Here is a 17,489-nt window from a genome sequence, read left to right as displayed (position 1 = left end):
TAATTACACAATATACTAGCGATTTGATCGATTACATTTTCAATTTACTGCACTTAAACACGAAAACGAACTAAAATAATTTTGGTTTCAGATGCGCCTTCAGCCCATTGGTTATACTACGATTAAAAAACGCAACACCCGAAGGACCACGTTAAGGATATGATACGATAGGTCAGGACGGAACCTTTGAACTTTGAAGGCTTTGAACTGAACCTATTGGTTGACGTTGACGTTGAAACTTGAAAGTTGACGGAAAGTTGGAGGTCACGGAGTCACAGCGGTCCAATGACGATTCGTTACGTTCCGGACACGAGTGCACGTTACGTTATTTTTGTGTTTGTTTGTTGTTGTACTGATAAAATCTTATCAAATTTGCCGGGACTAAGTATAGAATAGAATGGACTTGGAGCTCTGACCATATTTTTAATTATTAAAATAATTCGAGTAATTATTCGAATATATGTGATTATTTCACTCGAAGAACTTGAATCGAATTTCTTATCATGTTGCGATATGATAATTTGCAAGAGAAAAGCGAATACTGAATAATATACGAAAGGTAAGTACGTGTATTCGTTTCGGTTTAGGTAGTTAGTTATTGCAAGTACAATTTTTTTTCGTCAACGCATTTGCGGTGTTGTGATGTGTAATTATTCCGATGACAAGGTTTAAATCAGTTTTACTTTATATTACAGGTAGATATTTTACAATCACCGACTCGATCATGAAATCACTCAACGATCGAAAGGTTCAGATGAATTATTCGCTGTTTGTATTCGGCTGCGCTTTCGGAACAAAATTCACATCGTAAATTCATGTTCGAATGAATCTCATCGCATGTTTTAGTACAGATTCTTTACCATAATGTTTCTCAACGTCGACTTGTTCCGTCATATCGATGCCAACATTGCAGATAGATGTAAACTCGATGAATTACATTTACGGTACGGTTCACATAAATAAAACGTATGTTCAAACGTAAAATGGCAAGGAGAAATACGTAATTTGTGTCGAATAACGATATAGGAACGCTGGAAATGGATTGTGGGTTTGTGTACTAGTCCCTTTGGCTTTGCTCTCCGGTATTGGTCATTTCGCCGAATGGTCAGAGCTATACACGACGGTTTCGTTGATTAGTATTGGTCTACTCGTCAGCTCCTGCTGTAGTATTCTACACAGAGATTCGCGGTCGTCTGATTCTGGTAACGTGCCTTTTATTCAGATCGGATACATTTTATCGTCAACGGTGGTATCTTTATTGTTGATATTCGTCATCAATCGAGGTATGTGGTGGTATTGAAATACCTACGCGATTCCGAATGATATCGAGGTTGCTACAACTCATCATTCTTTTTTTCGCAGGTGTAATTTATAGTTTATCAATAGCCCTTGCGACGTCTTTCGCATACCATCCGATACATCAAACGTTGATAAAATGTTGCCCGAATAGCTTCACTTGGGGAGAAGCTTCGTTGATAGCTCAATCATTGATACTCTATTTGAGCTCGTTCGTCGTCAAGATATTTTTATCGCTTCAACGTACGACTTCTAAATCATGCGGAGATTCAGCAACCGTCGTAGTGCAAGTACGTTATTCTCATTCGCCGCAAAATTGCCTAAAATTTTCACACTTTCTCGTCAACGTTTCGCAGAGTGGCTTCTTCGCTGTATTAATAACGCTCCTATTGGCCTATTATTTTCGGAACTGCATGAGCAACGTTTTTATATTCTTGGCTGCGTTGATTACGTCCGCTGTCATATTCGTAGTTGCGCTTCCTCGTGTGATATTCAATATTAATTCCATACTTTGGCTGTTCAATTTGATATCGGATCGAAATTCGGTTAGTAAAATTACGCTGAACGTAGTTTTTTTTTGGTGCAGGGTTGACGATCAAAGCTCTCGGTTTTTTTTTTGCAGATGATATTAATTTCGCTTTGGTTGCTCTGTTCGATTATCGCTGTGTTGTGCTTATTGTGGCAAATTCGTTCTTCAACACCAGTCACCACCGTAACAAGAAAGAGCTTCCATTTATTAATATTCCTCGTAATCGTACCGGGTACCGTTTGGTCACCTTGCCTACTTTATACCGCCAGCAATGTCGGATTCGCTTTAATGATCATTATCGAAGTACGTGTCGATTCTTCTACATAATTGTGCGATAACAAAAAACTCGACGGAAAGGTTTTTGCAGATGTGTCGCAAATTGAATTTCTCCAGATACGGCGAGTGGCTGCAAGAGTGCTTCGACACGTTCAAAGATGAAAAAGACGAAGGAGAATTGGCCCTTACACCGTTGTACTTGATGATCGGATGCTCGGCTCCGATCTGGATATATCCGTTATCGTATTCGGTTCCGGTACCGCTACCAGTGCTGGCTGGTATCTTTCCGGTGGCTGTAGGAGATGCTGCTGCTAGTGTTGGTGGTACCCTGCTCGGTAAACATAAGTGGAAAGGTATTCTACTTCAAAATAACACATCCAGCACTCAACAATTCGCTAGCTTGATTTTTTCCCCATTTCAGGTAGCAATAAAACCATCGAAGGTTCGGTGTTCTGTTTCGTGTCTCAATTGATCGTATTTGGTACATTCGCCTTGTTTGGTGAGTCTTTCCTCGTGCTCGAGTCTATTCTTTTAATCCAACGGTAAACGATCTCATGTTTTGTGTAGGTATCATCGAAATGTCGTACGTGTCATGGGCCAGCGTAGTGTTCATTATAACGTCTGTGATCGAAGCAAAGACTGATCAAATCGACAACGTAGTTTTACCTTTTATAACTTACATTTTATTTATGATCGTTACATAGTGTCCTACCTACTTTCTTTGTTTGTTAATTTTTGAACCAATGAAAAAAAAGAAATTGTGTTTTTTTTTCTCTGTTTAATACTTTATTATCACAATGATCGATTATTAAAATCGCATAACATCCAGGGCTAACATGGCCATTTTTTTCGAGTGTGTTTGAAAACAATAAATAAACTAACAAAATGTTACATTTTACATTTTACAATGACGTGGTACCTATACGTAGAATGACTGGTCTAACTTACAATCTTAAAATAATACACGTAAAGGAGCAGCTTCAGAAGAAGAAGAAAAAAAGAATTAGCTACATAATATTAACTTATACAATGAATAATGTAGATACATCTCATCTCATCAAGCGAAATTAATTAGAATAGTGAGTAGGAAAAAAATGAAATAAAGTAGGAAACACTTTTTCTACGGTACGTAAATGAAAATGACTCGATAATGCGGCGGCACTATCGTCGTGTTTTTTAAAACTTTCGTTACTTGGACACTTCTAATTTTCTACAGATTTCGTTGGTGAATTCGGAACATTTTGCTTTTCCTCCTAGATCACCGGTCCGGAAACTGCTATCTTTAATGGTCTCGAAGCAAGCTTTCTGTATGGCGCTGGCATGCGAAGTCAAGTTCATATGCTGTAACATCATTACGGCCGATAATAGCAAAGCCGTAGGATTAGCTAAATCCTTGCCAGCGATATCAGGAGCTGTACCGTGTACCTGAAATAGGACGAGAGCGGGTTGTTAATCGGGTTCAGATTTTTAATATGTATAGTAAATTCAGAGATGATGAGGCGATTCACAAAAAAATGAATCGGATTCAGATGGCGCGATTCGACCAATTCAAAATCAGCGATTCGGTTTTCAAATAAATCCGATTCTGAATGGGATTCAATGAACTCGCAATTCAATGTTGCTATCTTTGAAAAACAGAAGTTTCTAAACAGCAAAATTTGACAAAATGAAACCATAAAATTTTTCGGACAGATTTTGGAGCATTTTTTGAAAATCAGAAATTACTAAACAGCCTCTTGAGGTTGTTGAACCGATTTCGATCAAACTTCAAATCTCACTAGACCTCCACGATTCCTACAAAGTACGTTACATACTAATACGACCCTCAATTTTTGGTGAATCATTCATGAACGAATTGATAAATTTTTTGGAAGAACCATTCGCGAATAAATAGATTCGTTTTTGGCGAATCATTCGCCAACGAGTTAATCAATTCCAAAGATGAGGCCCGGCCCAGGACCAAGACCCGAAACCTGAAAAACCCCCGATTATTTCCTAGAAGCCCGAATGTTCAAGCCCCAAAACCTTTTAAAAACTGTAACTTACAAAGCCCTGGCCCAAAGCCCGAAACCCTTTCCTCTGAAAACCAAGCACAGAACGTGAGCACCGAAACCCAAACTGTGATCAGGGCTTTTTGGGGCTTTTCAGGGCTTGTGCAAATTTTGTAAGTTACTATTTTAATTACTGTTCTGTGCATCTCAAAACTTCAAAAGTCGAAAAAGATGATTTTCAAAAAAAAAAATTCCAACTTCAGCAAAAAGTTCAATATTTTAAGGGGTTTTTGGTACATTACATATTTATACTATTCTGTAGGTAGTTCATTGTTCTTTAAAAAATGATACATGGAAAATTTGGACAATAATTAAAAATTCCAAAAAATAAAAACTAAAAAAAAAAACTGTTCCATTCATTTAATTTTGAAAAAAGCAATCGGAATCTGCCCTTGAAATGTTTTTAGTTTTTTTTTCAACAGAAAGTCGAATCAGATTTCACTTTATTCTTCATTAGAATTGCAATTGACTATTGAGAGGCTTCATGGAAAAGGGGCCTTAGTTAATTTTTTTTACTGATTAGTGATTTTTATAAGTTCAAATGGACTTGAAAATTTTTTTTACCAGCTAACATTTTTCAATTCGTTTTTTTTCATGGAAGAACAGTTCAATATCACTGAATATGGACAATAATTATGGTGAAATTAATTTTTTTTTAAAAATTGTAATATATATTCAAAACTGTAAACGAAAAAAAAAACAAAAAAATCACCAAGGCCCTTTTTTCATGGAACCCCTCTACTTCAAGCCCCGGAAAGCCCTGAACACTGAGCCCTGAAACCCAAACCCAAAGTTTCCTGGGCCCCAATGCAAGCCCAAGACCTAATAAATCTTTGATTAAAAGCCCAAGCCCCGAAACCCAGAACCTGAAAAAAATCGTTCGGGGCCTCATCTCTGATCAATTCTTTAATTTTATTAATCAATTCGTTCGCGAACGAGTCAGGAGTCACTTTTACAAATCAATTCGTTCGTGAATGATTCATCAAAGATTGAGTGAATAAATAAATCGATTCGTTTACGATCGAGCCACTTATATGAATCGAATAATCAACTTGTTCGCGAATGATTCACCAAAAATATTTCAATTCGTTCGTGAATGATTCACCAAAAATTGAGTAAATGAATCGATTCATTCGCGAACGAGTCACTTAAACAAAATAATCAATTCGTTCGTGAATGATTCATCTAAAAGTGAGTAAATGAATCGATTCGTTTGTGAACGAGTCACTTATACGAATCAATTCGTTCGCGAAAAATTCACCAGAAAAATTATTCAATTCGTTTTCGTTCGCGAATGATTCCCCAAAAAATTGAGTAATAAAATAATGAATGGCTTCCTAGTTCCTTCATGAACGAATCACTTAAATACGAATCGATTCGTTCGGGAAGGAGTCACTTATACGAATCAATTCGTTTGCGAATGATTCGCCAAAAATTATTCAATTTGTTCGCGAATGATTTACTAAAAAATTAAATTCGTTCGCGAATGATTCAGTATTAGTAACTATTGAACAATCTGTTCACAGGTGATTCGCCAAAAGTTGAGTAAATGAATGGATTCGTTCGCGAACGAGTCGCTTAATCTATCACTTGAACAAAATAGTTCGTTCGTGTATGATTCATCAAAAAGTGAGTAAATGAATCAATTCGTTCGCGAATAATTCACCAAAAATTAAGTAAATGAATGGATTTCTTCATGAACGAGTCACTATACAAATCAATTCGTTCGCGAATGATTCAGTACCAGTACCAGTAACTGTAACTATTGAACAATTTGTTCGAAAGTGATTCACCAAAAATTGAGTAATTTAATCGATTCGTTCGCGAACGGGTCACTTGATCACTTGAAAAAAATAATCAGTTCGTTCGTGAATGATTCATCAAAAAGTGAGTAAAATAATCGATTCGTTCGCGAACGATTCACTTATACAAATCAATTCGTTCGCGAATAATTCACTAAAAATTATGTAAATGAATCAATTCGTTCGCGAACGATTCACTCATACAACTAAAGTAATATAGACATACAACTCAATTCGTTCGCGAATAATTCACCAAAAATTAAGTAAATGAATCGATTCATTCGTGAACGAGTCACTTATACGAATCTATTCGTTCGCGAATGATTCACCAAAAATTATTCAATTCGTTCGTGAAGGATTCAGGGTGTCCACTCATTTCTGGAAATGATTTTCCCTGACTTTTCCAGGTTTTCCAGACCAATTTTTCTATTTTTCCAGACCATTTTTCTCAATTTTCTATGCTCACCCCATACTTTAATTAAACATTTGGGGGGGGGGTAATTTTTTTTCATAAGCTTCTCTTCGAACTGGATACTTCTTCGGATATAAAAACCAGCGTAACTTTGATTATTAACTTTTCTAATAATTAAAAATGCATCAAGTTTGGCCAATTGATAAAATACATGTATTCATATAACTTATGAAAATTTTTCTTTTCTTTTTCTGATTTTTGAAGGCCTCAAAATGTGAAATTTGTTCATTTTAAAATGAGAGGCAAATTGGCCCGAGCGAAGCGAGGGCGAGAACTTTCGAAAATTTGCATTCAAGATGCCTGAAAACGAGTTTTTTTTTTGAATGCAAAGAGTGTTTATTTTTTGGTTTTTTAAAATTTTAATATTGGAATGGATGTTTTTTTGAAGGAAGTTTACTCTTGAAAAAGAAAAGAGAACAGGCTCGAGCGAAGCGAGGGCGGAAGCCTCTGAGAATTTGAGTTTCGAGAGGCATGAAAGCGAGGTTTTTTTTATGTGAGGACGAGTAGCTTTTTTATGGCTTTTAAAATTTTAGAATAATATTTGAATTATGTTTGGTTTTTTTAGTGAGGACGAGTAGCTTATTTTTGGCTTTTAAAATTTTAGAATATTTGAATTATGTTTTTTTTTTTTTTTTTTTTGAAAAAAGTTGATTTTCAAAAAGAAAACAGAACAGGCCCAAGCGAGGGCGAAAGCTCTTGTAAATTTGTATGTACCTACATTCGAGATGCTTAAAAACGATGTTTTTTTCGTGAGGAGTTCATTTTTTGGCATAGAAACTTGATTTTTATAATCTAGAAATTTTCATGTTGTCCTTGAAGAGAAAAGAAAACAAGCCCGAGCGAAGCGAGGGCAAAAACTTTTGAAAATTTGCGTTTCGAGAAGTGAAAAACAGTGTTTTCCTTTCATCACAGGTCCTTATTCAAAATTTTTAATTGATTCGTTTTTTCAAAATTCCAGGGATTTTACGTGAAAATTACGAAATTCCCTGACTTTTCCAGACCGACCAAATTCCCTGACTTTTCCAGGTTTTCCAGACCTGTGGCCTGGATTTACTAAAAAATTCAATTCGTCTCGTTCGCGAATGACCGGAATGACTCAGTAACTATGGAACAATTTGTTCGCGAATGATTCATCTAGAAATGAATCAATTTGTTCAATCGCCAATCGATTGTGAATGATTTGATTCGATTCGATTCACTTCGCTTGAAAACAGAATACAGATCAATTCCCATACAATAGTTTAGTTTTACAAAAAAAGGAATTAATTGATCCGTTTGCGAATGATTCACCAAGAAATCAATCAATTAATTTAATCATCAATCGTTTGTAAATAATTCGATTTGATTGTAAACAGATCAATTGCTGTATAAATGTTTCAATTTTTCAAAATAAGTGAATCAATTTGTTCGTAAAAGATTTTTTTCTGAAGAGAAGTCAGTCTTTTCACGCTAAATACATACGTGATTATTTTTTTCAAGCTGTTTTTTTTTTGGTTAGTTGAGGTTTTATTTTTGGAGAAAATTCGGAGCGACCTCTGCTCGAACCACCCACCCGCAGTAGACTCAAAATTGGAGCGCAGAGTCTGCTCTAGTGTAGCTAAAAATTTGTGTTTTCAATTTTCAAGAAGAACAGTGCTCAGTTCTCAAAAAAATTGATAAAACATTTTGTATCACTAAAAAACACTACAACTCAAAGAGAAAGAATTTGAAAAATTGCTAAACCACAAAAAATTGAATCGTCGGATTCAATTTTCACGATTCATTTTAGTTTGGAATATTCGAATCGACCCATCTCTGGAATAGCAATACGATAGTGAAAATACGTGCTAACGCTTACCGATTCGAATAAGGCTCCGTTAATTCCGATATTGCCACTAGGGGTTAATCCTAAGCCACCGACTAGACCAGCACACATATCCGATAAAATGTCTCCGTACAAGTTGGGCATGACTAATACATCGTACATGGACGGGTCTTGAACCATGGTCAAACAAACGGTATCCAAATATCTCTCTTCGAATTTTATATCCGGAAATTTACTGGCAGCGTCGCGGCAACAGCGCAAGAATAGACCGTCACTCATTCTCCTGCAAACAAAAAATATCATAAAGTTCAAAATCTTCTACATTTTTATACACCGTAATATTGGTACAATAGGAACTCGCGTAGGCAAACGATAAACGTACATGATATTAGCTTTATGCACGGCAGTAACCTTATGCCTTTTATTTTCTTGCGCGTATTTAAAGGCGAATTCGGCGACACGAGTCGAAGCTTCTTCGGTAATTAGCTTGATAGACTGCACAACACCGTCGACGATTTCGTGTTCAATACCAGAGTATTCTCCTTCGGTATTCTCTCGAATCGTAATCACATCTACGTTTTCATACAACGTAGGGTAACCTTCTAAGGAACGACAAGGTCTAACGTTCGCGTACAAATTGAACTCCCTGAAAAAATACTATTTTGATTTTATTTTACACAACGAGTAGACACAGACACACTGACAATAGTGACAACGTATCTATCGCTAAATATGTAACCGTAACGTAAATTAACGTAAGGAATAGTCAAACAACAGGTGAAGAATAATATAGAACTCGAAGCACAGTCGGTCAGATGAGAATTTTCTCGTCAAAACCAAATTAAGTACTAGCGTACGAGGTGTAGACGAGTATCAAACGCTTACTTTCGCAGAGCTAAATTCAGAGATCGATGGCCTTTGCCGACTGGAGTCATCAGAGGTCCTTTCAATCCGATTTTATTCTTGTTGACCGAATCGATAGCCGACTGAGGTATGCCGAATTTACCGTCTGGTCCTCTGACCGGAGTAACGTCCACTACTTCCCATTCGATAGGAACCTTTATCAAAAAAGGAAAACAACAATGAAATTAGCACATCGGAATAATCCGTCGAGTAGATTGCGCCCAATGCGTGTTTACTTGAGCAGCTTCGAAAATCTTCTGCACAGCGGCCGATATCTCGGGGCCGATACCATCGCCTGGAATCAACGTAGCTTTGTGAATTTGACTACTGTAATTTCGAGGCAGTTGCTGTTGTAATCGAGCCTAAATCAAAACAAAAACAAACGTCGAGATATAATTCTACGTGATGAGCAACATCGTACATTTTACTACGGTCAACTTGAGAAACGACTCGCAGGATGGAATATTATTACACGTAGTCGTAGGTACATATTTGTCCATTCTATCGCTACGATAGCTAATTGAAACGACGTATGGTCAATTTACTCATCCGTGTACTTACGCACGTAGCACCCATCTTGAGTTCTTGACTGTCTATCGACTCCGGACTCCGGAGACCAGAACCTGTATACTCGTATGCAGTTAAAAGTTGGTTGAATCGTACTCGAATGCCTTCGATACGAGATACACGAGATAAAAACACAAATTTCAGCGGGTGGCACGAAGCCAAACGTTAACTATTTCTAACATATAAGTGAACAACATTGATACGAATTTGAAAGTTGAAATGCAACGAAAGATGTACTTACGAAATTTTTGACGAATCTCAACGCCATTGCGAAAAATCACACGGACACGTCCACTTGACTGAATCAACGACTAGCACCTTGACGACTACCTTATCTGCTGCAGGATTAGAGTTAAAAGCACGCGTTCAATTCACTAAAAAGTCTAATCTTTCGAGATCTGTTTATCATCGTTTCATTTCAAACGTATTTCTCATTAGATTAGCACTACGAGAATCATTCCAAGTTCGAGATTCGTGACGAAAATTTCGATTCGAGGATTTTCAACCAACAGATAAAGAACAAGAACCAAAATAGATTAGATTGACCCACCACGACCGACGCCTCGCTTCGACCGCCCTTTTGGCACGAGCGTCTGTTTTGTTACAAATGGCGTGCTGGGGCGGAATTTTTTTTCTGGACTTAGTCGTTTTTTCGAGTGTGGCGTGTGTGTGGATGTGGTGTTTGTGTGTTTTACATACGTTTTTTTGTTTTTAATTTTTTTAAAATAAATTTCATCTCATGTGTATGTGCGCGTTTTAGCATTTGTCTCTTATATATTATTGTATTGTGGTACTTCTCTTACTACTCACCACTGAAAAATATGTTGGTAACATATACTTTTTGATTGAATTTTCAATTATCTTCACTTTTGAAAATGAAATTCTAGAGATCGCGGGGGGGGGGGAGTGTCGGTGCCTCCACCGTCAGCTCCGGAGATTTTTTATGAGTACCACCACCTCCACCTCCGGCTCCAGTAGAAAAATTTCAAGTACCTCTTGCTCCGGCTCCGGCTCCCGGAGCAAAGCCCAAAAAGGGGTACCCTCCAGGGGAGCTCCTGCCCTCCAGCTCCGCCTCTGGAGATCGAGGAGGGGGGGTTAGAGCCTTCCCCTCCAGCTAATTGAAAAAAAAATACCTCCGGCTCCGGCTCCGGGGTTTTTCTGTAAGTGCCTGGAGGCCTCCACCACCGGCTCAAGTAAAAAAATTTTAAGTACCTCTTGCTCCGGCTCCTGCTCCCGGAGCAAGGCAAAAAAATGGTCAAATAGCGGGAGGGGAAGGCTCTAACCCCCCTCCTCGACCTCCGGAGGCGGAGCTGGAGGGCTGGAGCCCACCCCGGAGGGTACCCTTTTTTGGGCCTTGCTCCAAGAGCCGGAGCCGGAGCAAGAGGTACTTGAAAATTGAAATTTTTCTACTGGAGCCGGAGGTGGAGGTCGAGGTCGAGGTACGAACTCATAAAAAATCTTCGGAGCTGGAGCCGGAGCTGGTGGAGGCCCCCCGCGATCTCTGGAATATCATTTTCAAAAGTGACGATAATTGAAAATTTAATCAAAGACTATGTTACTAATACCAACATATTTTTAGTGGTGAGTAGTAAGAGAAGTACCACAATACAATAATATATAAGAGACAAATGCTAAAACGCACATACACAGAGATGAAATTTATTTTAAAAAAATTAAAAACAAAAAAACGTATGTAAAACACACAAACACCACATCCACACACACACACAAGACAGGACACCACATCCACACACACGCCACACTTGAAAACATGACAAAGTCTAGAAAAAAAATTCCGCCCCAGCACGCCATTTGTAACAAAACAGACGCTCGTCCCCAGGCAGGGTCCCACCACGTGATAATATCGATGACCGTAACTCTACATCGTAACGTTTTCATTCGAGAAATAAAAACGGAACAGAATCAGAAACATGAAAACTTCAAAGTTGCTGTAAATACTAAATAGCTAGAAAATTACGAACGAAAAAGACGTTTAATTTTTGAAAAGTATTGATAATAAAATTGTCTAAAATGAAATGAAATGATTATTGATTACTTAACTCGCTAATACAAGTCTACATATTTTCTACAAGTACAACCATCATTCTCATTTCTGGAAAATTTCCAAAAATATAAATTTTTAGAAGTCTTATCATCTCTTCAAAGGATGACGGTCGACGGTCCAGCGCCCGGCGGGTAGGTGCGGACTGGGTTGGTTGGAGGCCCTTGGCGAATGCGCCGAATAGGGCATAGGGCCCACAAACTCTCAGCCCCTCCATCTTTTTTCAGGTTCGGATACTTGAATGCGAGTTGTACGATTGTTTTTTAAAATATTTTATTCACTTTTGCGAAAATAAGTCGATTTGACAAGAAAAATTGAGTTTTTTTTTGGAGGAAAGGGGGATGGAGTGGTGTGGAGGGGAAGGGGGGGTGTTGATTGAAAATTTGCTGACTGGGATGAGAAAAACATATCAATTTTGCCAATTAATGTACGGATAATATTCACATTAACTATCGAATTTAGGGAGGTTTCAAAGTGGGATTTTTTTTTTCAGTTTAAAAATAAGAATTGAATCCAGTGAAGCAAGTGCAAAAGTTTTCAAAAATTCGAGTTTCGAGAAGTAAAAATAATGTTTAAAAAAATTAATTTGTTAATTTCTTTTGATACAAAAATTTTAAAATTTGAATGACGAGTTTTGAAAAGTTTCAGTTTGGAAAATAAAAAGTAAATAGACCCGAGTGAAGCAAGGGCGAGGCTTGTACTCAATTTTTTCCACCAAAAAAGTAATTTTGTAACTGAAAAAGCTCCAAAAAGTAACCAAAAATTGATTGAAAAGTAGCCAAAAAATAAAAAAAGGCGCGGAACAAAATATTTTAATACAGAAAAAATTACTAAAAAAAAAACAGAATAAGAAATGTGCTTATTTAATTTTGAAAAGTTAAATTTTGGGCAATTTCTGACGAAAAATGTCATTTCCTGGCTGGGGTGCCCAAAAGTCAGTATGTACGCTATCAAAAATCACGTATAATTCAAGAACTAAGCCTCCTAAAGAAAAACTAATGACATTAATCTGATAGGAAATTTTATCCTCTACAATTGCCTTCCATGTCATTTTTCTCTAGGATGCACCGTTCGCCGGGAAAATCAATTTTCATGTCAAAAAACGTGAATTAAAAAAAAATAACATGATTCCCATAATTTGATGAAATATAATGATCTTTTTAAAAAAACATGTTAATTTGTTTTTTCCCCACAAAAACGCCAGGCCCTTTTGGTGGGGGGTGGGGGGGGGTGCTACCAAAATCAAATTTTGTAAAAATGAAAAAAAAACGAGTGATATGTCAAAATGTAGATTTTTTGGGTCGAGAAACACGAATCTGAGGTCTTTTTTCCCCTCAAACCCTTTGGGGAGGTGCTACCAAAATCAAATTGACATATCACTCAATTTTTTTCCCATTTTTACAAAATTTGATTTTGGTAGCAACCCCCTCCCCCTCACATCACAATTAAGGGTCTGGCGTTTTTGTAAAAAACAAACAAACAAGCAATAAATTTAAATTAACGTGTTTTTTTAAAAGATCATTATAAATTTCATCAAATTATGGGAATCATGTTAAAAATAGCTGAACTTGACTGCTGAATTAATTTTAAATTCTTTTCATTCTTTTTTAATTCACGTTTTTTGACATAAAAATTGATTTTTCCAGCGAACGGTGCATCCTAGAGAAAAATGATCCTGAAGAAAATTGTAAAGGATAAAATTTCCTATCAGATCAATGCTATTAGTTTTTCTTTAGGAGGCTTAGTTCTTAAATTATATGTGATTTTGATGGCGTAAAGTGACTTTTGGGCACCCTAGTAGAAGGAGACTTATAGTTTCAACAAAAGTAGGTAGGTAATGGTTTTCTGACAGTTTCTGGCAGAAAAGCGAGACATTTGGACATTTTTTTAAAAAGCAAATATTTGAAACTCTCTGAAAAAGCGACTATTTTTGGAGATTTTGTTAAAAAGCGAGGTTTTTTTTTACAATTTTTGGCATACTGCAGAATTTTGACAATTTTAGCAAAAGAGGAACTTTGTAAGAATTATTAGCAAAAAGAGATGTACTTTGGGAATTTCTAGCAAAAAATACCTAAGCTGGGCTTTGATTAAAATAAATTTTTTGAAGAAAAAATTTGATAATTTTAGTAAAAATTGACAATTTTTGAGAATAAGAAATTAAATACATACGCGTACATTTTTTAAACAATTTTTTCGAAAAGTGAAATTTTTCACTTTGCAACTTATGGCGATTTTTTTTTAATTTTAAAAATCGTGATTTTTCACCAGCGAAAAAGCTAGAATTTTTAGCAATAGGGAAGACTTTTGAACAACTTTTGGGAAAAAATAAAACTTTTTAGAATTTTTTTTAAGAAACGGAGAATTTTGACAATTTTAAGCCAAAAGCAAGACTGACTATTTTTGGGAAAAACCACGAATTTTTGGCTATATTGGCCAAAAAATGGATATCTACTTTTTTACAATCTTTGTCGAACATGGGAGGAATTTTTTGGTGATTGGAATTTTTTTAGGCAAAAAGGAGAGATTTTTAGTACTTACATAATTTTTAGGAAGGGGAATGTGTACTGCTTGAATTATTTTGCGAAAAAGTGACAATTTTTGGCAAGAAACGAGGCTATTTTTGACAAATTGATAGAATTTTGTTCGTTTTTTGGCTTACCAATAATTTGAATGATATATTTTTAAAATAAAAGCCCGCTCACCTACCAGTTTTTGACTTTTTTTTTTACGGACAATAGAAAATAAAATGGAACTAGGATTTTTATTATTTTGTTTTTGTCGAATTTCATCGAAATAAAATGTTCAACCATCGAAATGATTTCTATTTTCAATTTTAAATGTTGCCAAGGTATGAAATGAAGGTACGTAGTACGTACTGACCCCCCGGGATTATTTTTTCATGGAGACATCATCTATTTATAAGACTCCATATTATTTCCTTTCCGAAAAAAATAATAAATAAATAAAACAAAAATCTCAAGACCTGGTAAAAGATACTCATCACGTCACTTATCTCATAATTAAGAAATCACTCGGGGAAAAAACTTAGTCTTTCATAAAATACTCATAATTTGAGTGTTGTAATATTTTTTTATTATTGTAATTCATTTCATGATTGTAAAATGTATTTTCTTACATTATGTATTTTTTTGTTACTGAAACGAGTTTGGCGTGTTTCGTCCAGTTTCAATTTTCTTAGTTCATTTTTAAAGTACGAGTACATACCTACATTGAGTAGAAATGAACTGCTTTAAAATTATTCAAAAGTGATATTGCGACCTATCAAAAAAAGTTACAATTCAAATCGTTTCACGAAAATATTTTTTGAGCATTTTTGAAGAATTTTTTGCCCAAAAATTGGGTCATGATTTTCGGGATTTTTGAAAATGTGCCTTGCGACCTAATATCAAAATAGGTTAAAATTTCGCGAGAAATTCAAACATTTCCACAAGCACGTTTTTTGAGCATTTTTGAAAAATGTTGAGTTCGAAGTCGGGTCATGATTGATGATTTTTGGAATTTTTGGAAATGTGCTTCGTGAGCTGTAATTTATCAAAATGGGTTAAAATTTCGTGAAAAAATCAAATATTTCTACGAACATAATTATGTAATTGAGCATTTTTGAGAAATTTTTTGCTCAAAATCGGGCTGATTTCTGGAATTTCCACTTATCAAAAATTCAATTTTCAATTTCAAACATCAAAAAAAGTTTAAATTAATTCGGTTTGTCTTATTTTAGTTATTTTGACATCTTTCTGACGTATTTAATGAAAAAGTTGATAAAAATTACCAGGCCCGTAGCCAGGATTTTTTTCAGTCAGGGCACATGGAATTGTAACCAGGGCATGAAAATTTACCAAAATTTATGAGTTGTGTGGGGGGAGGCGCAAATTTTGTATTTGGTTAATAATTCAAGCAGTCATGGCTCTTGGAAATCAGTATTTCGAGGGGCATAAAAACAATGGTATTCGAATGATGATTTTTTTTTAAAATTAAAAATTAAAAAAGTAAAGCAAATGGGCCCGAGCGAAGCGAGGGCAAAAGCTCTTGAAAATCAGTATTTCGAAAGGTATAAAACAACTTTTTTTTGTGTGTGATGAGTTACTCATAAAAAGCTTATTATTTTGCTTCAAAATTTTAAAATTCAAGTGATGATTTTTTTGGAAAATTTAAAATCGAAAAAAGATAAGCAAAGGGACCTGAGCTAAGCGATGGCAAATCCCGAAAAATTAGTAGGTATTATGAAGGGTATGAAAACGATGTTTTCTTGTATGATATATGAAGAAATGAAGATGTTCATTATTTTTGTTTCAAAATTTTTAAAAATTCGAATGATTATTTTTAAAAAAATTCAAACTTGAAAAAGAAAAGCAAACAGTCCTAAATGAAGCGAGATCAAAAGCTTTCAAAAATTCAATCATGTTTTGAGAAGCAAAAATAAAAAGTTTCTTCATGGAGAGAGTAGTTTATTTTTCTGAGTCAAACTTTGAACATTTATTGAATATTAACAATACCTAAGTTTTCTAGGCGAGAAAAGAAGAAGCAAATAGCACGAGCGAAGCGAGGGCAAAAGCTCTCAAAAATATGTAATTCAAAATCTAAAAAAGTCGACAAATGAGCCCTTTTCTACAAAATTTGTTCAAAATTCTGGAAAAAGGGAAACATTGAAAATTTGAAAAAAGTAGGACTTTTGGATAAAATTGTTGAACAATAGGACTTTAGTGGGACTAAAAAGACTTTTGAGAAAAAGTAGTACTTTATTAGAACCAATTGGACCTGTTAGACACCTTGAATAAGTATGCAATTATTTTGAATGTGGAATTTCAAAAAATGTAAAAATGATTTCAAAATTTGTTTGAAAGAGGAGAAATTTGCGAATTCGTCCAGCCAGGGCAAAGCGTTTTGCCAGCCAGGGCGCCGCCCTGGCTGCCCTTATGCTGGCTACGGGCCTGAAAATTACACTCACAACAAAAAAATAAAAATTCGTTCATTTTTTGAATCTTTTCAAATTTTAATTTTTTTGTGAGGAGTTCATTTCATCGAGTGAAAGGGTTTTTTCAACTTTTTCAACAGATACGTAAAAATAGGGGTCAAATGGGTCAACTTCACCTATCAAAACTTTTTTTCATGTTTTAAATCAAAAAATCGCATTTTTTCGCAAACTTTGAATTTTTTTAAATCGACTTTGCAACATGGTACCATCCTAATTTTTTAATACGTTGTTCAGCATGAAAAGTTGTCCATAATATATTTTTTTTCAGAATTTTTGAGAGTCGGAACGATATGAAAACTACGTTTCGAAACTTTTTGAGCTAATTCTTTGTACGAAAAAAGTGGCAACACTAATTTTTATGATATCATCAAAAAGCCTTTCAAAACCCTCAACTATGGGAAAATGACTTTGACACCCCCTGACTGCCTTTAAAAATGGGCTGGAGGGCTGCGATTTGCGCCATTGGTCATCCCTTCGGAAGGTCTTTCCACAGGAAAAATTTCAAAAAAATCGCCAAACCCCCCTACCACTTCTTGGTCCAATTGATGTGGAATGACCCTTCCGCCATCCTCGATCCTCGCGGTTAAAATGTTAAAAATTGCACATATTTCAAATTGAACTTGCAACTTTGCAAGTTTGAACAAGACAAGATCCACTCCTCGTCTGTTTTACATTCGAGCTATCCGCGTTAACTTCTCCTTCAATTACTCAATTCGCATTCATACCACAAAAGA

The 17,489-nt window shown here is 35.7% G+C and overlaps 2 protein-coding genes across 4 annotated transcripts; one reads left to right on the top strand and one right to left on the bottom strand.

Moving 5' to 3' along the window:
• The first annotated feature begins 369 nt into the window (after positions 1-369).
• On the top strand, positions 370-2,874 carry LOC135849624 (dolichol kinase-like). Of its 2 annotated transcripts, XM_065370108.1 has the most exons (9): positions 370-559; positions 696-944; positions 1,027-1,283; positions 1,363-1,586; positions 1,653-1,841; positions 1,919-2,128; positions 2,193-2,454; positions 2,523-2,600; positions 2,669-2,874. In XM_065370108.1, the coding sequence occupies exons 2-9, from the start codon at positions 865-867 to the stop codon at positions 2,803-2,805; spliced, it is 1,437 nt and encodes a 478-aa protein (XP_065226180.1). In that variant the 5' UTR covers positions 370-559; positions 696-864; the 3' UTR covers positions 2,806-2,874. The 2 variants fall into 2 exon arrangements, with proteins under 2 accessions (XP_065226180.1, XP_065226181.1); XM_065370109.1 differs by lacking the exon at positions 370-559 and having other exon boundaries at positions 566-944.
• On the bottom strand, positions 2,860-10,248 carry LOC135849625 (probable isocitrate dehydrogenase [NAD] subunit alpha, mitochondrial). Of its 2 annotated transcripts, none has more exons than XM_065370110.1 (6): positions 9,942-10,248; positions 9,370-9,495; positions 9,116-9,288; positions 8,613-8,876; positions 8,264-8,513; positions 2,860-3,526 (listed from the first exon to the last, which is right to left on the bottom strand). In XM_065370110.1, the coding sequence occupies exons 1-6, from the start codon at positions 9,966-9,968 to the stop codon at positions 3,290-3,292; spliced, it is 1,077 nt and encodes a 358-aa protein (XP_065226182.1). In that variant the 5' UTR covers positions 9,969-10,248; the 3' UTR covers positions 2,860-3,289. The 2 variants fall into 2 exon arrangements, with proteins under 2 accessions (XP_065226182.1, XP_065226183.1); XM_065370111.1 differs by lacking the exon at positions 9,942-10,248 and adding an exon at positions 9,695-9,840.
• Positions 10,249-17,489: the final 7,241 nt, after the last annotated feature.

This window comes from Planococcus citri, chromosome 1 (assembly GCF_950023065.1).
Source record: "Planococcus citri chromosome 1, ihPlaCitr1.1, whole genome shotgun sequence".
Lineage (NCBI taxonomy): Eukaryota > Metazoa > Arthropoda > Insecta > Hemiptera > Pseudococcidae > Planococcus > Planococcus citri.
The sequence above is the reverse complement of the archived record's forward strand: the minus strand, read 5'-3'. Positions and strand labels throughout refer to the sequence as shown.

What these genes read in the sequence shown, in the direction of transcription:
- LOC135849624 (XM_065370108.1), top strand. Translation starts at nt 865, where the DNA reads ATGTTTCTCAACGTCGACTTGTTCCGTCATATCGATGCCAACATTGCA. An exon ending in GATATTCGTCATCAATCGAG is followed by an intron (nt 1,284 to 1,362) that starts GTATGTGGTGGT and finishes TTTTTTTCGCAG; the next exon opens with GTGTAATTTATAGTTTATCA. An exon ending in CAGCAACCGTCGTAGTGCAA is followed by an intron (nt 1,587 to 1,652) that starts GTACGTTATTCT and finishes AACGTTTCGCAG; the next exon opens with AGTGGCTTCTTCGCTGTATT.
- LOC135849625 (XM_065370110.1), bottom strand. Translation starts at nt 9,968, where the DNA reads ATGGCGTTGAGATTCGTCAAAAATTTC. An exon ending in AGATTTTCGAAGCTGCTCAA is followed by an intron (nt 9,289 to 9,369) that starts GTAAACACGCAT and finishes TTTTTGATAAAG; the next exon opens with GTTCCTATCGAATGGGAAGT. An exon ending in GTGCATAAAGCTAATATCAT is followed by an intron (nt 8,514 to 8,612) that starts GTACGTTTATCG and finishes TTTTGTTTGCAG; the next exon opens with GAGAATGAGTGACGGTCTAT.